Source organism: Danio rerio, chromosome 3 (genome assembly GCF_049306965.1).
Source record: "Danio rerio strain Tuebingen ecotype United States chromosome 3, GRCz12tu, whole genome shotgun sequence".
Taxonomy (NCBI): Eukaryota; Metazoa; Chordata; class Actinopteri; order Cypriniformes; family Danionidae; genus Danio; species Danio rerio.
In genome coordinates this window covers 36,635,050-36,657,109 of record NC_133178.1, presented here as the reverse complement: position 1 = coordinate 36,657,109, position 22,060 = coordinate 36,635,050, and the positions used below count along the sequence as shown (strand labels likewise).

Genomic DNA, 22,060 nt, shown 5'->3' with positions numbered 1-22,060 from the left:
ACGGAAGACAGTCTTTCACGGATATGACGACAAAGCGTAGGCGGGGCTTATATCCTTTACAATAAAATAACTTTAAAATCGTTTTCATATCATAGATTCTAAGCTAAGCTCTTTGACATAACGTTTCATTTAAATGCGGTGGATGCTGACAGAAATAATAAATATAACTTATAATATGAATATACACAGATGGGAGAACGAAAAGAAAGACAAATAGCGTAAGTATGATCTAACAGTTAATAAATCAAAGCGGTGAGTAATTATCGGCAACTGTTAACTAATTCTACCAGTGTAGTTTAATCTATAACAATACAGTAACACGGGATTGGAATAGGCTGACCTATAAAATAATATAATTCATTTTTTTAAAGTTTATAATGTCCTGTTACTTTTTGAAGTAAACCAGCACAATTTTTATATAATTTATATATAAATACATATATTTGAAATTAGAATTATTAACCCCCTTTGAATTTTTATTTTTTGTTTTATATCGGCTAGAATAAAGGCAGTTTTACATTTTTCAAAAACAATTTTATGGTCAAAATTATTAGCCCCTTTAAGCTATGTATTGTTCAATAGTTTACAGAACAAACCATCGTTATACAATAACTAGCCTAATTACCCAAACCTGCCTATTTAACCTAATTAACCTAGTTGAGCCTTTAAATGTCACTTTAAGCTGTATAAAAGTGTCTTGAATAATATCTAGTAAAATATTATTTACGGTCATCATGGCAAAGATAAATTAAATCAGTTGTTAGAAATGAGTTATTAAAAATATTGTGTTTAGAAATGTGTTATAAATTAAACAGAAATTGGGAGAAAAATAAACAGGGGGCTAATAATTCAGAGGACCCAATATAATATATGAATTGTGTGTGTGTGTGTGTGTGTGTGTGTGTGTGTGTGTGTGTGTGTGTGTGTGTGTGTGTGACATTTTTGAGAAAATAATGATGCTTTAAAATAATATTGTTCTTTCATACCCTAACAATATTTAACATTTGTAGATCAACATTCCAGAGAAACTAATCATTTTCAAGTGGACTCTTATTTTTTTTAAAAGCTTGCTTAATTCTAAATCTGTGAAGAAAATACATTTTTAAAAGTTTGTGTTTTGTGTTTGAATCGTATTTAATATCGGACCTTTATGGTTTACATGTATGGTTTATATAGTATGAAGAGGGAAAATGCAGTAATTGTGAACCTCACACTGAGCATAAATATGCAATTTGTTGCATGTGTCATTACTTACATCATAAAAACTATAAAGAAATTCTTGAAAATCAATGATAAGTTAATACCAAGTTAACAATGTTTCCTCTAAATTCGTGTTATTATTTGAAGCTCGCTGAATCAGACTGACTTCCTTCCTGTAAAATATTGTCGTCACGCGGCGGAAGCGTCTTCTTCAGTTCGCTTATTTTCATGCTAATATGGCAGCGCCGTCGGGTGGAGGCGATACGGGTAAGTGCCGCGTTTATGTTTTAATTATGATTTTCGCCTGTTTTACCGTCTCGTAACTCAAACGACTAAAATTGCATCTAGACGGATGCTTTCATATACAATAGAAGGTTATTTCTCTTGTAAAACAGGAGTTTGCTCAGTGCTGTTCACAGTCTCAGCCCCGCTGTCTAGTCAGGAACATGTCTGTACAAATACCGATCACCATCCGCTCAGAACCACTGACAGACAGACAACAATTAAACAAGCCAGCTATAAAACCAATGTCGTGTTTTTGGCGGCATCTTAAAGTGGCACCGCATTCCAGACAACATTGTTATCATCATTTACTTTCCGAATAGATTAATGGGAATCATGTATTGAACGATCAAGTGCTTAAAAACATTCGCGTGATTGTCAGAGCCTCTGTGCGTGCGTGTGTGCGTGCGCGCTGGTTATTCACATGCCCAATATCCAAAGTATGACATCATCTTTTTAGTGCTGTTAGCAGGGGTTGTAAACAATGTTCCGGGCTGGGGTGATGTCGGTTTAAAGGCACAGTGTTGGGAAAAATACAAAAATTACGTCATTGTTGAATCTTAACGTGTTGTTGTTTCACTGTTTCTGTTATTGGAACGCAAACATACTTGCTAGACTGTATAACAAGATCTGTAACATCATGTGCCAGACTGTCATGAAAGGTCATTGAGGTTGTCTAACAACTTATGAGGGTTTTGATTCATTGATATGTTATGATGACTGTCATTTTCAAGGTAATCTTAACACCTTTATGTTGACATAATATTTATAATATCATGTAATGTACACTCACCGGCCACTTTATTAGGTACACCTGTCCAACTCCTCGTTAACCCAATATTCGAATCAGCCAATCACATGGCAGCAACTTAATGCACTTAGGCATGTAGACATGGTCAAGACGCTCTGCTGCAGTTTAAACGGAGCATCAGAATGAGGAGGAAAGGTGATTTAAGTGATTTTGAATGTGGCATGGTTGTTGGTGCCAGATGGGCTGGTCTGAATATTTCAGACACTGTTTATCTACTGGGATTTTCACGCACAATCATCTCTATGATTTAAAGAAATGTTTAGAAAAAGAGAAAATATCCAGTGAGCGGCAGTTCTCTGGGCGCAAATGCCTTATTGATGCTAGAGGAGAATGGCCAGACTGGTTCCAGCTGATAAGAAGGCAACAGTAACTCAAATAATCACTCGTTGCAACCGAGCAATGCAGAAGATCATCTCTGAACGCACAACACATCCAACCTTGAGATGAATGGGCTACAGCAACAGAATACCACACTTTTGGGATGTGGTCGAACGGGAGATTATGGCAGTTATGAAGGCAAAAGGATCCAACCCGGTACTAGTAAGGTATACCTAATAAAGTGGCCGTTGAGTGTATATGTAGGTGCTGGCAAATATATATTACATGAAAAATTGTACCTTATTTCAAGAATATATATATTTTTGATCACTAAGAGCATTTTTGTGCATAAAATCAAATAAGAGTTTCCATTTATATTAAAGTTTTACGTTAAGAAGAGTTTATAAATGTTAATAAATTAATATGCTTATTTTGCTGAACAGTTTTCTTTTTTTAATGGTCTAAATAACCATATTTTTACTTGCAATTATCAAACATTTAAAGAGTAATAAAACATTGTAGTCAAACTTATGCCTAGAAAATCCATATTCTCTTAATTTTTTCCAAACTTTCTTTAAAGTTCATGGAAACTAATGTGGTTCAATGTGATGCCTAACCACAAAATATGTACAGCCATCTTAGAAACTTTCCATTCACATTTCACACATATTACATTTAAATGAGAAGAAACTCACAAAGATAAAATAAAACAAATTTAAAATGGCGTTTCACGCGATTAAAACATAAGCCAGATAAAGCTAGCCATAAAATTATAAATAAAAGCCAAAATTTACTTATTAACAAAGCAACATATAACTCAGTTGTGTCTATTGGATCGTAAATGCATACGATGCAGAAAATACTGTCTCGGGAGGCAGCTAGAAACCGCCTCTATGCAGTGTGTTCGTGTGAAGTGAAGGTTCAGCAATCTGAGGTATTTCTGAGCCCTTTTGTTTTATTTGAATATTCAAATGCATGTAGAGTACTCAAGAGAGTCTTTTATAACTTGCGCTTGAGGGATTATTTAAGTTTAAGCGAGTTTATTTCTCCATAGGAAATTCATGCATATTAGTTTCTTTACATCAGTATTACTCACCAGGAAATTGAAACCAAATGTGTTAAATTATACATACACTGCTGAGTCATGTAGCAAACAATATGGAACAGTTCCACTGTCAGATGCTTATCTGCTCGACTTCAGGTTCACCTCTGGCCTTTTAAAACAGCAGTTCAGTTGAAAATGGAAAAATACAAAATACCACCATCTGATATTTAAGCCTATGTAGATTCAGTACATTTATAACGCATGGCTAATATAACAAATGCATCCAACAAACCGTATGAGGTGGACCCAGTACTAAATTAAGGAGTTAATTGTTATTGCTTAAAAAACTATTTCTGCAAAGATTTAGGATGATGTAGAATTAGTCACTCAAGACGTAAAACCAATTTGTGAATTTATTAAGCATGAAAAAGTACACTCAAGTGTTCACTCAAGTAATACAAGTTTTGCTCTAAGCTTTTTTTTTAAATGGTAAAATAACTTGTTTATTGTTGATAAATAGTTTCTTATTCATTATTTAATAGTTTGATTTGAATATGAACTCAAGGTTTCATAAAACGTCACTGTACTACATCTACGTAACTAAAAAAAAGCAACCATAAAACATTGAAAATACAAAAAATAACAAAATTCCATTTAATTGAACAATAGGAACACCTGTTTCAGAAAGTTGAGTATGCTTTGTATAATATTATTACTTTGATATTCCTCAAAGAATCATTATAACTATTACCCTCTACTTGCCTATTTCTTCTTTCTTTTTTTACCCCAAGAACTAAACTATTTAATGTAGAACATTTAATTTACTTTATCACAAAATAGGTTTTAGCAATGCGTTTTTACATAATATGTTTGTTAAAAAGACACATTAATTTACATATGTTATAAGGTTTTATTTTGATTATTAGTTCATCTACATGCTAAGCAGTAGGCCTGCACAAAATATTGTTTTTAGCATCGATATCGCAATGCAATTATCGCAAGTTATGCAATGTTAAGTCTGGATTATAGTTGACCATGTGTAGGCATGGGATGATAACCGTTTTCAAGGAATAACGCGTTTTGGAAAAGTCAAGGTTCCAGCAGAAAAGATATCCAAAGATGCTGTTTTAAATTCTAAAGAAATCAGTGTTTTTGAAACTAATGAAGACAGCATAAATCTATGATTAATTTGAATTATTTAGGCTGACATATTCACAGCTCCAAAACGTTTTACATGTTTCTCAAAATAAAATATTTTTAGAACAAAATAAAATTCTGAATGAATTCTATGAATTCAGACAATACTCGGCTCGCATACTGTTTTTAGCATACTTTATACTATGGAAGTATGCGATTTTGGATGCAGCTATTGTGTTCAAAGTGGACAAAGTTTTTTTTTACCCAGACATTAAAAAGAATATATTGTAGAGCAGTAATCACTGTGAAACCATGATATTTTTATCCAAGGTTATCATACCGTTAGAATCTTACAGCGGCCCATGCCTAACCAGGAGCTACAGAACTGTATTTAAACTTTGTATTAATACATTTAATTTATAAATACAGAATTTATATGAATTTATAAGATTCACAAAAGAACAACAAAAAAACTTTTTCTTACTTACAATTTTTGTCTTCATATCTACATTTCAAAGTTGTTTAACTTACCCCACTGGCAGACACTCTTGCTTGTTTTAAGAAAAAAAACTCTTAAACTCTTAATTTTCCCTTATTTCATCTGAATTTTAAAACAAAAAATATTTTTACTTGATCTAAGAGTTTTCCATATATATATATGCACTTTAAAGACAATTAGATCCTGCATTTACTGTTTATTTTGGTATCGATATAGCAACTTTAATATGGCATTAAATATTAAATACATATTTTTACAATTTTTATGCTTAATCAGCTAAACATCCTTTTCTTTAAAATACAATTGCATGAGTTTCTCTCATATATCGTGCTGATTTAAATCCGATTTAAGTTCTCTATAATTCTGTAGGCAGTGGCAATGACCAGATACTTGACTTGGGAGCTGCACTTCTCAACAAGTGAGTATTATTTTTATCTCCCCTTCTCATTTTCCGTGCTCTCTGCATTTGTTTTTGTTCTTGACCTCTGCCTCTTGCAGCTTTGTGTATGAGCGTGTTCGTCGGCATGGCGACAGGGATGCTGAAGTGACCCGGAGTCAGCTTGGGGGCGTGGAGCTGTGTGACCCCAGCCATAAACGCCTCGCGCAGTGTTTGCAGCAGATCGGAGATGAGCTGGATGGAAATGCGCAGCTGCAAAGGTAAGAATGATAACATCACCACCGTCTCCTGCTATGATCAGAAAGGCCCACTGGATGGCAATGTACTGCTACTCATCCATGTGTCTCTGTTGTGGTTTTGCTTTAGCATGTTAAACAACTCTAATCTTCAGCCGACTCAAGATGTCTTCATCAGAGTGGCCCGTGAGATCTTCTCTGATGGCAAGTTCAACTGGGGAAGAGTTGTGGCGCTTTTCTACTTTGCCTGTCGCCTTGTCATCAAGGTGAGGCCTTGCATAGGTTTTCACCATTGATTAAGGTTTTTCATTGCAAGTGTTTACAAGCAAATTATCTATACATTTTTGAAAAATTAAAGTGCATTATATAATATTAAGATATAAAGATTATTTTCTAGATAATGATTTGACTTTTGGGAAGTTGTGGGCTGAATAATAAGACTTATTCACTTTCTACAGGTAATATATTTAGGTTTTAAGTAATTTAAATATGCAGACAATATGGCACTTGTAGGCCGGTTGACTAAAATAGGAACAGAAGGAGATACCTTGTACTATAATTATATAAATTTGCTTCAAAATTGGTGTAAAAAGTGTTCACTGGAGATCAATTTTAATAAAATTCAATTCAATTCAGCTTTATTTGTATAGCGCTTTTACAATGTAGATTGTGTCAAAGCAGCTTCACATAAATGGTCATAGTAACTGGATCAGGGTAGTTCAGTTTTTAGTGTTTAAGTTCAGTTCAGCTCAGTTCAGTGTGGTTTGAAGTCATTATTGAGAGTCCAAACACTGAAGAGCAAATTCATCGATGAGTAGCTTTTCAGATCCTGAACCATGCGAGCCAGTGGCGACAGCGGAGAGGGAAAAAAAACTTCACCAATAGGAGAGTGAAGAAATAAAACCTTGAGAGAACCAGACTCAGTTCGGCACGACCATTTTAATTTCTTTGCTGGCCAAAACCAAGGAGATGATAATTAGCAGAAATAAACTAGTCCTTAGTCAAGGGTTTAAACCTCTGGTCCTTGAGGGACATGAAATAGAGACAGTTGGCTGTTTTAAATATTTAGGAACACTTATTGATAGTGGATTGCAGAAAGCATTTTTTAAAAAGCAATGCAGAGATTATATCTCAATTATATATCAATTATATACAACAATTTGGTGTGAAAAAAGAACTTTGTTGAAAGTGTCATAAGTTTTAACATGATTGCATGGTATGGACTGTTGCCAATTAAGGAAAAGCAAAAACTGTGTCGAGTAGTAAAAATTGGCAGTGCAATTGTAGGTAAAACACAAAGACAGCCAATTGAAATTTATTCAATGAGAATTAAACAGAAAACACACATCATTATTGAAGATTGTTCCCATGCCTTAAATCTAAAATTTCAGCTCTTGCCATCAAAAAGATGTTTTAGGCAACCTCAAGTAAAAAAAATGTGTGTCAAATGTCCTTTGTGCTGAGTGCCATTAGAATTTTAAATACTGGGTTCTAAGTATGTATAGGTTTTTAAATGGAGTTTTTTAATGTGATATATGTGATAACGCTTAGTGTATTTGTGTTGCCTGTTTTTTCTGTGATGTGTGTAATGTGAACGTTGATCTGTTTGTGTTAGTATTAGTGTTTTCTTGGTTACGGCTGTAAACAAAGCATGCGGTATTTAATACACTTATTAAAGAGTTAATACCGTTTGAACTCTTCTGAGTTTCCTTTATACATACACTTTTATATCCCTGAGCAGTGTCTAGAATTTTCTTCCAGTGTTTCGTACATCAGGGAACAGTGAGCTTCTCTATCTGTCACAGGCCAGATTTCTGCTGCATATTTTTCCAACATCTAAATAATCCACAAATTAAATCATCAAATACATTTTACTCTTATTTTTTTGAATCTTTAAGTATACTGAATTAAACAGCAACTCTGTTCAATGTAATTCATCACCACAGCAGCATGTCAGTACAGTTATAAAAGAAGATGCTTCAGACGTCATTTGTGGATGTTAAATCAGGTTTATTTTGTACATTAAAATTACAGATATCCATACAGCAGTGGATATTAATATGTATCCTGTCATATTTACAAAACAGGTGTGTGCTTGTCACAACATCTCAAATTTCAAGATTCAGAAAGGTATAAATAATCTGATGGGGATTTTCAACTGAAACTTTACAGACACATTATGGAGACACAAAAGACTTATCTTAAATCTTTAGAAACAGTGCAAAATAGGTGCCCTTTAATAGTACATTTTACATTTGTGCATTTAGCAGACACTTTTATCCAATGCGGCACCCATGAAAACACATCTGGAGCTTTGCTCAAGGGAATCATTTCGGACGTGGTATTGAGGGTGAAAGAGGGTGCTTGTTATTCACTTCCCCTACTTGCAATACCTGCTAGTGTCTGGACTCATACCTGTGACCTTTGAATCACAAGTCCAACTCTCTAACCATTAGGTTCAATTAAGTCTAAGCATTAGATCGACTTAAAAGGACTGTTTCTTTTGGTTATCTTATATCAGGTTCGGACTATTTGCTTAGCTTTAAAATGGCATTCATTCTTTGATGATGCCTGTAGCATAATCGGTGAACTATGCTTAGCCAGACACCTCCATCTCTTAGTTTGCTGTTCTCTGGCCTCTGTTTATAATCTGTAGACACACTTTGTAGTATCATCTATGCAGGCTCAGTGGTTAGCACTGTTGCCTCACCGCAAGAAGGTTGCTGGTTTGAGTCCCGGCTCGACCAGTTGGCATTTCTGTGTGTAGTTTGCATGTTCTCCCCGTGTTGGTGTGGGTTTCCTCCGGGTGCTCCGGTTTCCCCCACATTCCAAAGAATGCGCGAAAGGTGAATTGAATAAACTAATTTGGCCATAGTGTATGTGTGTGTTTGTGTGTGAATATATGGGTGTTTCCCAGTACTTTGCTGGAATAGTTAGCAGTTTTTTCCACTGTGGCGATCTCTGAAATAGAGACTATGCCAAAGGGAAATTAATGAAAGAATTAAAGATGCGTTAGGTCTCTGCTGGTGATTGAAAGTAATTTTGGTATAGATTTTAAATATGTCTTTTATTTTTTATTCTTGTACTTCTAGGCTATTTCAACCAGGGTTCCTGACATCATCAGAACCATCATAAGCTGGACGATGTCCTACATTCAGGAGCACGTCATTAACTGGATCAGGGAACAGGGTGGATGGGTAAGTCATGACTGTAACTCAATCAGTTCTTTAAAGTCTTGTGGAATGTGTCATGTGTCGGTGTGATATGTGCCAAATCCATTGATTCCATGATAAACATGAACGTATAACTTTAATGTGAAACCCAATATGAAGGAAAACTATTACACTTGCGCTTTTCCACTCTGAAATTATGAATTATTTGTTATTCTCCTCCAGGACGGAATCCGCAGTTATTTTGGCACCCCCACCTGGCAGACAGTCGGAGTTTTCCTCGCTGGAGTTATCACCACAGCATTGGTGATTCGCAAAATGTGAAGTAGCAGGAAGGTGGATAGAGCGAGAGAAAAAAGAGAGTTAAGACGGTGAACAGAGGGTGAAACAGACCAGCAAAAGATTAACAGAAAGACGAGAGGGAAGAGAAAGAGTTGGAGACAAAAAGCATTGAGAGGTGAAACCGCCTCAACCCAATGAAAGAGGAGGAAAGAGTGAAAGTTCAGCCAGATGTAGATGGTTCAAGCCACTCTTTTTTTACTCCAGAGTCTGTGCCCTTTCTTGTTCAGCTTCAAATCTTGAATACATTTGCACTGAGAATGAGAGATTAATGCAAAAGCGTTTAGGTTTAGGCTTCATTTTAGGTATTTATTTTTAGTTTGGGGCTAACTGGCTATCTAGAAAAGACTGTATCGGTATGTGATTTAATTTATTAGCATTATTTCAATTTCCGATTTAGGACTCGTATTCTGTTTATCTTTGTCAGACAATTGTGCATGCAGTCAAAATTCTATTTGATAAACATTTATGATGTTTGATCACTAATATATATGTATTTTAACGGGAGGATCACACCATTTAAAAGAGAAGGAATGGCCTCGGCTGCATTCTGATGATATTTCTCCTCACTTCCTCTTCTTTCTTGGTTCACAGTCTCCACTGCAAGGGCTTCCAAATGTCTGTGAGTTGTATTTACAGGTACAAGATGAGCCTCTAAAGTTTATGAGGTGGCGTGGCAGCAGTTGAGCGCAGCAGCCAGCCAATCAGCACTCTGGCTGCAGTATGTGGGAGTGTCTTAGCAAGCTCTTCCTACAGCAGGGATGGACAAAACTAGTGACCTAAAATCATTTTAAATTTCACTGAGCCATGCTGATCTTTTTTTACACAACCAAATAATTTCATTGTTGAATAATGAAGGAACCAGTTGAACTTTCTAAAGAAGCAGATTCATTTCTCATCTGAGATTTGAAGAAACACCATTAGTTTGGCTGGAACTGGTGTAAAAGACGTGTAGTGTGTAAGGGTTAGTAAACCAGGCTTACAAACAGATGAGTTGAGCTCTTTCTCTCAGCATAGTCTTCTCAGTACTGTATTTTCACCATGGTTAGTCAGACCTATAATCTGAACTTTTTTATACACTTGTTTCTTTCTCTCTTGTTTGTTTGAATACAGTTTCATACTCTTTCTGTTTAGGATCTTTTCTTTTCGTTGACAGTGCCTTGGCCTTTTTATGATACTAGCCGCCACTTTTTCATCTTTTTCTACATCTTTGTAAAATGGTATGAATCGTGCACCCTAAGGTGGTCTACGTGCTGTGAGCCCATGAGTTTTTGTAAGATGTACGATTAAATAATAAATTGTTAAATTGTTTTTATGGATTTCAGTATAAATGTTTGGGGTGTGTTTGTTTTTATTATTATTATTTTATTATTGTTATTTTTTGGTGAACAAAAGCTAGATTAAAACTATTAGTAAAAAAGTAATCAAATAAAATAAAATGTAAAAACTCAATATCTCAAAATCAACAAATTAAACACAAAAGCCATATAAAACTAACATAAAAATAGCTGAAATAAAATAATAATGTGAAAAATTATCTTTTTCCTTCAGCTTAGTCTCTGATTTATCAGGGGTTGACACAGCGCAATGAATCGCCAACTACTCTGGCATATGTTATTAATTGTTTTTAGATTTAATAAGGGGCAGCAAGAAGGTCGCTGGTTCGAGCCTCAGCTGGGTCAGTTGGCATTTCTGTGTGGAGTTCTCACCGTGTTGGTGTGGGTTTTTTCCGGGTTCTCCGGTTTCCCCCACAGTCCAAAGACCTGCGCTATAGGTGAATTGAATAAACTACATTGGCTGTAGTGTATTGTATGTGTGTGAAGGTAATCCACGGTGTAAAACATATGCTGGATAAGTTGGCGGTTCATTCCACTGTGGTGACCCCTGATGAATAAAGGGACTAAGCTGAAGGACAATTAATAAATGAGATTTAATACGCACTTGTTCTGTGGTAAAAATCTGACCTGTGGCTTTTTAGATAAATGTTTTATCTTTGCTTTGGTTGACACTGGACATGTCCTGATAACGCTGATAAACTATAATTAATTTAAACTGATACTAAATGCATAAAATCTAATTAGATATGTGTTTTCCAAATCAAAACTAAACATTTCTGGTTATTTAAAAAAATGTTAAGTTGCATTTAATTTTTCATTTTGTGTACTTACATGCAGTGTACTTAATAATCAGTCATTTAAGGTTGGGTTAAGGTTAGGTTAAGGGGTAGGTTTACCCCGTTTAACTACTGTAAGTACATATTTTGGATATTCAAAATATATCAAATAAAGTGCTACCAAAAAACTTAATAGTAGCTTAATCATTTAATAAATGTTTACCAATGAATACCGCTAGCTAATCAGCAAGTATTAGTATGTAACAAATAAATATTTATGTAGTCTTAATTGTTAATTTTTGAACAACCATATAATTTAGTTTTTGAATGCTGGAGGAACAGGTTAATTTAAGGCAGATCTATTTCTCAAATGGGACTTGAAACACAGTTTGCCTCAAGCTGGTGCAAAGAGTATCATGGTGCATTCCAAACAGCATATAATGCACTTTGAAGGCTGCCATATTGAAGTGTTGTTCCCAAACAAAGTGCTTAAAACTGGCCACTTCGAATGGCCATTTGAAATAAGGGGTTTTTACAAATATGATGGACACTTGTTGTTTGGTGTCACACACTGCCTTCAGTTTTGGAAGAGCTCATCCTGCTCTAATCCCTTCGGAGCAGGGGCGGATTTAACCAGTAAGCATCCCAGGAAATTTCAAGTGGTGCTCGCTGCAGAGCCTTTTGAGGAGAGGTGAGCTCCAGCGAGGGGGAGCTGAAGCTTGAGCTCCACCTTTTTTGCACTTCTTCTACGAGTGATGTCACTGGGGGTAGGGTTAGGGGTGGGGTTGGTGTACGCATTAAAACAGCTTACAGGAGGAGGAGCGGCAGCTCATGCTCCCCCTCGCTGGAGCTCAGCTCTCCTCAAATGGCTCTGCAGCGAGCACCCTCTCGGAAATTTGGGGGCCCCCAATTAAAACCTAGAAGTATAAATTATACACATAACATCATTTTATTTCATATTCTGTCTGGCAGGGGTCAAACAAATTTAATTTTAATGGAATTATAACATAGAAAAGTTTGTCTGACACCCCAATCGTGGAGCAGTTCAGCAGTCAAATCAGGTGAAGATTCAGTTTTAAAATCTATTATTTTCAATTTTCCTTTTAAGAAAACAAATAATTTAAAAATGTAGAGATTTCAACATGGAGAATGAGATTCAGAGATCTAGGGAAAAGACAGCAAAATAAATAAATTATGTAAAAAGTACAAATGGTTTCGTTTTAGAACTGTTGGGTCCCAAGGCTGGAACTGCTTAGGCCCCCCAAATCCATCCTTGCTTCAGATGGACCCTTCCCTGTGAATGAGAACTTCATAATGTAGTGTTAGTAAGTGCAGGGTCCAGGCTTAGATGAGTAGATAAGCTCTTCCCCTCTGCAAAGTTTTCTCTGTACTGTATTTTCTCCATGGATGATCAGACCCATAATCTTAACATTATTATATACTTGTTCCTTTCTCTATTGGTTGTTTAGATAAAGTTTTATACTCTTTCTATATTGTTTTTATAAAAAATATGCTTAGTAACACATGAAATTCTAGTGGCCACGTCAAGAATAAAATAAATGCACTAAAAATTATTCAAAGATCATTCCTTGGATTTAAATTTTTTTTAAAGTGAAGTGGTTGTAAATAATTTGTTTGGGCTGAATTTAAACAAGCAAATTAAGTTGAACATTACTAAATGTAATTTGTTATTCAACACATAAATTGTTTGCAACAATTTTGCAGACATCATTTTTTTAGTGTGCTTCGTAATTGGAAATGTGTTATTATAGGCCTATTAATAAATTTGAAACCCCTTAAAATATATATACAGTTAGATACAAATCTTAGATACATTTAACTAACGAACGTTAAAACGGCTTGCCATACAAAAGCTTTTTTTCCAGCGCCCATTAATGGTTTTGATATTCACATTTCCGCCGCCCAATGAAATCTCCCAGAAATCTTTTTAATAACGCGTTCTCGCTCACTCAGTCACAGTTTTCATCATACTGCTGACATGGAAGCGCTGTTGGATTACGTTGTTCGTATTGGTAAGTGTCGCTTTTATGTGCGGGTAATGGTTTTTGCCCATTGTTCCGATTTATTTCCGAAGTTGTGTCTCGCCTTCATAGAGACACATTTGTAAAGTGTTAGGTAAATCTCTCATCTACTCGAATTAACAAATATTTTCATCATTTATAGTTCTTTTGTATTTGTTCATTAATATTTCATTAAATGTCCTCACTTTATAGATCTCACTTTTAACAGATGTTTCACCAATACAGCAATACATGCACGTCTAAGTTACAGAAAACATGAAATGAATGCAATCAAACCTGTTTATCACAGGTTACAAAGTTACAAAACCTGCGCATGAATGTGTGTTTTTATTAAGTGTAAACTTGATATAGTAAAAATCTTTAGGTACTGGCACAAACTATGCGATATACACCAATGTGTACACAAAATCCAGAGGATTTATTTGTGATAACAACCAATTAACATTAGGTTAATTGAAATGATGATACATCAAAGTGTACCATATTAAATATGATCAGTAAGATAAATACTGTCTAATGTGACTAGATAGTGTTTATTGTCTGTCTGAATTAATAGAAGAAAAGTCCTGTTTGTAGGAAGTGTGTGTCTAAGTCTGTTTATGACCTGCTTTGAAGGCAAACTCAAATTCTTTTACTTTGTAAACCATCTTATCTTGATATTGTCATGCTGACCACAGAGACATGTTCTGATTGTTTTATTATTATTATTGTGTGTGTGTGTGTGTGTGTGTGTGTGTGTGTGTGTGTGTGTGTGTGTGTGTATATATATATATATATATATATATATATATATATATATATATATATATATATATACGTAAGTGGGCAAAACAATGTTCTGAGTTGTGGTTTGTGCTCTTTTCTACAATGACGTCACTTCACTTCTGCCTTTCTGAAATGCGGTGTAATGGTAGTTCTGCTTTACCTTTGAATGAATGGGATACGTCTCTGCGATTTCATTTTTCCTCATTTTTATTTAGGTCAGATGGTTCTAGAACTAGGTTTTTCATTCGATTGACTTTTACATTTGTTTTTGTTTATTCATCTTTAAATAAAGTAAAGAATTGCTAATGCTTTTTGTTTAATATATTTGGTCTTACAGTCTTTCCCCTTGCATTGTGTCATTTTAATTATTATTTTATATGTAAAGGCAGTGGCAATGATCAGACACTTGATGCAGGATCTGCAGTTCTCTTTAAGTGAGTATCATTTTCCTTCTGCTGCTCATTTCCATCTTCTCTTTATTTGTTTGTTACCTCACCATCTCTTCTTCTCTCTGGCAGCTTCATCTTTGAATGGCTTCATCAACACTTAGACAAAGAAGCTGAAATAACCTGTTGGTTACAAAATAATTTGGGTATTGTTGAGAAAAGTGACCCCAGCCATAAAGATGCAATCGAGTGTATGGTGAGGATTGCAAATGAAATGGAAGGAAATGAAGAACTACAAGGGTAAGCGTTAAGGGTCTGGCCTGTGAATGACATATTAATGTGCTTATATTCATTGTTGCTGTTGTTTTGTTTTAGGATGTTAAATAGCGCTCTCTTAAATCCAACTCTAGAACACTACATCCTTGTGGTCAATGGGACCTTCTCTGATGTGACATTAAGCTGGGGTAGTGTTGTGGCACTTTTTTATGTTGCATGTCGGTTTGTTGTTAAGGTGAAAACATATCCATGTATCATCTCATATTAAGGGTGCTTTCACACTTGGTTCAATTGCCTGGACTGTACCCAAGTTCGATTGTCCCCCCTTGCCACCTTTTTAATTGGTTTGTGTTCACACTGTCTCTTTCCTTCTGAACCCTGGTACACTTGCTTCATCGAGCTGCTGTTTTGTTTACGGCTGTTGCAAGGTGACGTCACGAAAGCAAAGCATGACATCGCAGTCATTCTGCTTTTACTGAATCTTTTGGTTTTACACATACAGAAAGCGACACACGTCCACGTTTAGAACATCACACAGTGTCTGCAGAAGCTGTTTTTGGAGGAGACAAGCAGAAATTATCACTGTGTTTGCCCTGGCTCAGTCCCGCTTGTCACTAAGATATGATATGTGACACACAGACACACACGCACAGGAATAAACGTTATGAAAATGATAGTTTATTGTACAGTTGGTGGTTCACTTCCGTTATTTAATACGATTGCATTCATACTAGAAGTAAACCGGACCAGAGTTCGCTTGAACCGTACCCCAGACCACCACCTCTTTCAGGCGGACTTGGGTACGGATCACGAGTGTTCACCCGAGTTCAGAAGACATGTTCACACTAGCTAAACATACCGTACTATGACGTCAAACGAACCCGGGTACGGACCAAAATTGCCAGTGTGAAAGCACCCTAAATAACTTGTTTTGACATTGTAAGCCATTGACATTTTTATGTCTCCTAGGCTGCTGAAATCAACTCTGTTGACTTGGTCAGAAGCATTATAAACTGGACTATGCCTTTTATTAGAAAGACCTGCATTTTAACCTGGATCAGGGAACAGGGTGGATGGGTAAGTCATAACCGTGGCTTCTTTAAAATCATGTGAAATGTGTGTTTGAGTGACATTTCCATACATTGAACATACAATTGATAAACAAAACACACAACAACATGAACATTTTAAATCAGCAAAACAAAGACAAAAAGTTCACATCTTGGTGCCTCTGCCCCATATTCATACACACTACACAAGCAGTTACTTTCATCACAGAAAATAAACACTATTTCAATTTGGGAATTCCAATAACAAAGATGCTCTTGCAAGTGAGGTTTACCTGTGCAGCTCTCACCTCTATTAAAGTCAAGCAAAGAACGATAGTATTGCACATTAACAAACAAGCAAAGATGATACACAAGTACATTTAAGCAAAAGGCATCATATCATTTATTTTTTCTTTGGCTTAGTGCCTTCATTCATCAGGAGTCACATCATATGTTAGTTCTGTGAAATGTCACAAAGCAAGGAACTGAAAAAAAGTAGTTTTCAGTTCCTCTTTCCAGCACTGGAAAGCTCTTCTAAAGTTGCAATGGGTTCAATCTCCTGGCTGAGGATTAAGACTTTGGTTTACTTCAAATTAAATTAAACTGAAATTACATAATTTCTAACAAAATCCGTCCAAAACCAAGTTCGATTTAAGTTCATTTCAGCAGTTTGAAACAATTCACCAAACTTTTTGAGGTATTTTGTTGTGGCTCCAAAACACCTTTGAGCTGCCATTGGTCCATAGATATATACACTATATTGCATACGAACCTTGAGCGTGCATCAATACCGCCGCCACATTTGTACAGTGCTCCCAGGACAAATGTCAGTCAAGACAGTGAGCCAATGTGAAGATGCTGGACTTTAGCTCTGCTTACGGGTGTTGTAACAAGCAAACAAAGAAAACAAAGTACAAAAGCAGAACATCTTATAGGTAAGATTTCGTGTTTTACGTTTTTGTGTGTTATGAACTTTTGTGCTAAACAAGTAACATTATTGATGATAATAAAGTAATTTACTGCATTCACCATAGGGCAAAGTAGCACTAACTCACACTAAATAGTATACTTACACTAGTTTTGTTGAATAAAATCAGCAAACATTGTAAATGAAGTATGACTACAAGATGCTGCGGTGCTAGAAACCTGTATTATTGTCAATCTAGTGAACGAGTCGTTCATAAGAGGGATTCATTCACGAACGAATCGCTTCCTCCGTTTGAATGAGAAGTGAAAGTAGGAAAGTAGGAGACAGAGGGAGGGGGAGAGAGTTTCAGGACATGGATTAGATCAATTTTAACAGGGAAGGAGGATAATACATTTCCATGGACACAAACACATGCTCTTTGTCAGGAATGCCCGTGCTGGTAACTTATCCATCAATGTAGAAAATTGATGTAAAATTATAATTTTCATAATAATAAAAAATTGCTTATTGACCACCTGGAAAACTCCCGATCATAGATATATGTGTATATCTCTGGCTCTGGATGGCCATAATCCTCCACTGAATCTTGGTCTTACATTCATTTCAAAGGAGCGCTACCCTGTACTAAAATGGTGGCTGCATTGACGCAGCCCTTCCAATAGACAACAACAGGGTAGGCGACATCTGTAAATATCTATGCCATTGGACCATGACAGTTACACAATTGGTGTTTGGAACTCCACCTTCTTTGACATGCTTCTTATCTCATATACACAAAGATAAGAGAAACAACAACAAGCTGTCAACACGCATACTCGGAAGGCTAGTATAGATTTTTCCACACGCTTTTTTTCAGATGTTGAAGTTTTGGAAGGGGTGACACTTTTGACAAAAAAAAAAAAAAACACTGCATAGTGCAAAGTCTTTTAAAGTTCTAAGCATTGGTGTCTGTGCTGTGCAAATAGAAAACAGTGTAAAGATTTTTTTATTTGCTTGTTTATTTAAGAGGAACAATACACTTGAAATTGTATACAATGACAACCGATGTTATGAACATATAGGGCATAAAGCTAATTTGCAGCCCTCGTCCCAGGTTAGGCTTTACATTAAAATATAAAAAATAAACAAACAAGAAAGAACACAATACAGCAAACATGTACAGTATATATAGAGCCACAAATATAAAATGTAATTCAATCTGCATACTAAAGAGAAATGTAAACCTGACCAACCTGAAAGAATAATATTGAATATTCACATTATTGTAAAGATTTCAACCAATCTTTCAGCTTTGCAGAAAAAAAAAACTGGCAGTTCTTTCACTGACAAGTATGACTGACCCATATAGTTCTGCATCTGTGGATTCTACAATTCGTCACCATAGAATTATAAGGTTCTATCTGACATTATTGTTAAAATTTAGTTATTGACATATTCTTATTAAATGACAACTTGGTTACATTATGGCATGTTTTTTTTACAAGTTATTTACATTTTAAGATGTTTTATTAAAATAATAAATAAAATGTGACACACATACTGTTTGCCATATGGAATGCAAAAACTTTGAAGCTCAATATCTTAAAATCACTAGCAAGGCAGATAGAACCTTGTAATTCCAAGGTGACGAATTCCCACTTACTGCCCCTCTAGTCTTTGCAACATCACTGCTGACTTTATTTACCAGCTCTCAAAAAAAAAAAAAAAAACACTGCATAGTGCAAAGTCTTTTAAAGTTACTTGTCTGTCCTGTGCAAGTAAAAAACAATGTAAAGATGTGGTACATCACAGTGGCGCTTCTCATCTGTTGTGTCTCATCAGGCAGGAGAAGGTGGTTTGCCAGATGTTTATGAAACTGTTCTTTTCTCACAGTCTCCAACACTGTTGTGTTTAAGGGTGTATGCATGTAGTCTGACATTTACATCCCAGCCTACTGCAACATTTAAGAAAGGTTCAAAAACAGTGTCATCACTTGGCCTTTTCAAACTTCCTATTTCCCTCAAATGGAGAATGTAAAAGAACTTCATGTGAAGAATGGCCTTAACCATCCTTTTGAAGTTATGTTTCTCATTTGTATTTTTTCTGCCCTGTGTTTTTGCTTTAGACGTTCTATAGAGCAGTGGTCACCAACCTTTTTAACATTTGCGATCTCCAGCAGTTGATATTCTTCTTGCACTGACATGATGGATTAACCTGATTTGTTGACAAATTGGTTGCAGATCCATTCTTTAGCAGTTTGTGGGTCCTTGACTGGGCCTTTTTCTCTTTGCAAAGAAACTTTCCAAAGATGTCTGTTTCTTGCTCATTTTGCTGGCTTGTGGGTTGAGTTTTGGTGCTCAAATGAGCGGTCATTTTCGAAATAAAAGATTTTTCAAAATAAAAAAATGTTTAGATAGTAAATAAAACAGAAATAATTAATGATTTCTTGTGGCCCGGTACCAATTGATCCACGGACTGGTACCAGTTCGCAACTTGGTGGTTGGGGACCACTGCTATAAAACAATCTTTCTGCTAAATGTGTACAAATTTGTTTTGTTGTTTTTTTTTTTTTTTTAAGAAATATTATTGCACCTTTCACTTTTAAATATGTGATCTTTCTTATATTGGAATAGTGTCTGACTCTTGCCATTTCCATCCTCCTATTTTTCTACACCAGGGCGCAATCCGCTCATATTTCGGGACCCCCACCTGGCAGACAGTTGGAGTTTTCCTTGCTGGAGTTCTTACTGTAGGCTTGGTGCTCTACAAAATGTGAACCCGAGGATGACAAAGTGGAATAACAGAGAGTCGAGACATTGAGGCTGAAACAGACCAGCAAAATATAATGGAAGGATAAGGGTGAAGAGAAAGTTGAAAAAAGAAAGATGACACATTGTCTCAAGCCACTTTTGTTACCCCTATTCTTCTGCTGTGATTATTTTGCTTTTTAAATCTTGAACAATTATGTCTTTTAATTAAATATTTAATTTTAAAATTTGCACATTTACACCAAGGAATGCATGGGTGATTCAGAGTTAGGCTTAATTTTGGCCATTTATTTTTTTATTTGGAACAGGTTTCATGGTATTTTTATTACTAATGCCAAAGCGTCATCTATCATTAATCTTTTTACATAATTTTAATTCTTTGAAAACCTTTTAAACTTTTCTAGGCTTTTCACGAAAATAAAACAAGCTAATCTGCAGACCATGCAGACAAAAAGTTGATTATTCAAACTGCTCTTAAATAATTTGCAAACAAATGAATCACAAAGGCTGTATCTCCATAAAACATGTGTGTAATGACGACCATAACATCCAGTGGTCAGTCTTTAAAAAGAACAACCAGCCAATCAGGCTACAGTATGTGGGAGTGTCTTGGCAAGAACGTCCTATAACAGGAAAGGACAGAACTAGTGACCTAAAATAATTTTTAACTTCACTAAGCCACGCTGATACTTTTTACACAAATAAATCATTTCCTTTTTGATTACTGAAAGAGCCAGTGAAACTTTCCAAAGCAGATTCATTTCTCATCTGGGATTTAATAAAACACAGGTAGTTTGGCTGGAACTAGTGCAAAGAATGAGTAAGAGTTAGTCAAGAGGTCCAGACCTGACAAACAGATGATATGAGCTCTTCCCCTTAGCAAAGGGGTACTGTAGTACTGTATTTTCACCATTGTAAGTCAGACCTATAATCTGAACTTTTTTATTCTATGTATTTTTTGGTCTATGTAATATGAGCCCATGAGTTTGTTTTGCTTTGTTTTTGTACGAATAAATAAATACTTTTTTCACATATTAAAAATGTGTGACTTGTTTTATTTATTATTTTGCTTTTTTTTAAATAATAAAACCATAAAATATTTATTATGCCACAGCCATATCACCCTGCCAAGACCAGTTACTCACTGAGCCTGGTCAGTACCTGGATGGGAGACCACATGGGAAAACTAGGTTGCTGTTGGAAGTTGTATTAGTGAGGCCAGCAGGGGGCGCTCAACCTGTGGTCTGCATGAGTCGTAATATCCAAGTAAAAAGTGAAGGGGACACTACACTGTCAGTGGGTGCTTTCTTTTAGATGACATTTTAAACCGAGGTCCTAACTCTCTGTGGTCGATAAAAATACCATGGAACTTCTTGTAAAGAGTAGGGGTGTAACCCTGGTGTTAACCCAAAGTCCCTCTATCGGCCCTTACGATCATGGCCTCCCAATCATCCCCATTCACTGATTGGCTCTAACATCATTTCTCTACTACACCAATAGCTGGTGTGTGGTGAGCCCACTGGCCCCATTATGATTGTGAAGCACTTTGGGTGCATGGCCATACACAATAAATGTGCTATATGAATACACATTACATTACATCACAATTAAATAATCAATAAAATGGGAATTTGTAGTGACAAAACTAGAAATCAGCTATTTCATTTGAAAATAATAAAATTAGACTAAAACCGAAATAAAACTACAGCCAAATAGAAATCTTCATTGGTTTTCTTGTTGGCTTAGTCCATTCATTAATCTGGTGTTGCCACAGCAGAAAGAACCGCCAATTTATCCAGCATATGTTTTATACAGCGGATGCCCTTCCAGCTGCAACCCATCACTGGGAAACACCCAAACACTTCCATTTACACACATACACTGCGGACAGTTTAGCTTACCCAATTCACCTGTAGAAGTCCATATATTAGCCTAATGACAAAACTAACCGCATGGTCGAAGGTTAAATGCATGTAAGCCTTTTCTAGTGCTTCTGAAAAGAATTTTGTTATTTATCAGAATTTATTTATATTTGTTTTTTAGCTCTGAATTTAATCTGACTCCAGTTTTAAGTGACCATCAATTTTAGACTGTATTTTTAATTGTAAGAACGAATCACAGTCATCATTTACGACTCAATTTAGAGTTTTGATCTATACCCAGCTAGCAAAACTTGTGTGGCTCAAATCCGGCCCACACCAGACACTTACATCCGGCCCACACACCGCATGGAATGATGGCACTTGGGCTGTCCGCTCCTGTTTGTCAGATCTGGACCACAAATGAGCAAAGGCAGTACCACATATTAGCCAGAATTCAA

At 35.8% G+C, this 22,060-nt stretch overlaps 2 protein-coding genes across 5 annotated transcripts; both read left to right on the top strand.

The window, feature by feature from the left end:
• The first annotated feature begins 58 nt into the window (after positions 1-58).
• On the top strand, positions 59-10,765 carry baxa (BCL2 associated X, apoptosis regulator a). Of its 2 annotated transcripts, none has more exons than XM_073943491.1 (6): positions 59-218; positions 5,662-5,710; positions 5,791-5,949; positions 6,056-6,191; positions 9,018-9,122; positions 9,321-10,765. In XM_073943491.1, the coding sequence occupies exons 4-6, from the start codon at positions 6,057-6,059 to the stop codon at positions 9,417-9,419; spliced, it is 339 nt and encodes a 112-aa protein (XP_073799592.1). In that variant the 5' UTR covers positions 59-218; positions 5,662-5,710; positions 5,791-5,949; position 6,056; the 3' UTR covers positions 9,420-10,765.
• A 2,614-nt stretch (positions 10,766-13,379) lies between these two features.
• On the top strand, positions 13,380-20,781 carry LOC100004321 (apoptosis regulator BAX-like). 3 transcript variants are annotated; one of them, XR_012396442.1, is made up of 6 exons: positions 13,380-13,580; positions 14,740-14,788; positions 14,873-15,040; positions 15,116-15,204; positions 15,986-16,093; positions 19,650-20,781. XR_012396442.1 is itself a non-coding variant. In NM_001328066.1 (6 exons), the coding sequence occupies exons 1-6, from the start codon at positions 13,547-13,549 to the stop codon at positions 19,746-19,748; spliced, it is 594 nt and encodes a 197-aa protein (NP_001314995.1). In that variant the 5' UTR covers positions 13,524-13,546; the 3' UTR covers positions 19,749-20,781. The 3 variants fall into 3 exon arrangements, 2 of the variants coding, with proteins under 2 accessions (NP_001314995.1, XP_073790309.1); NM_001328066.1 differs by having other exon boundaries at positions 13,524-13,580; positions 15,116-15,251; XM_073934208.1 differs by lacking the exon at positions 13,380-13,580 and having other exon boundaries at positions 14,763-14,788; positions 15,151-15,251.
• Positions 20,782-22,060: the final 1,279 nt, after the last annotated feature.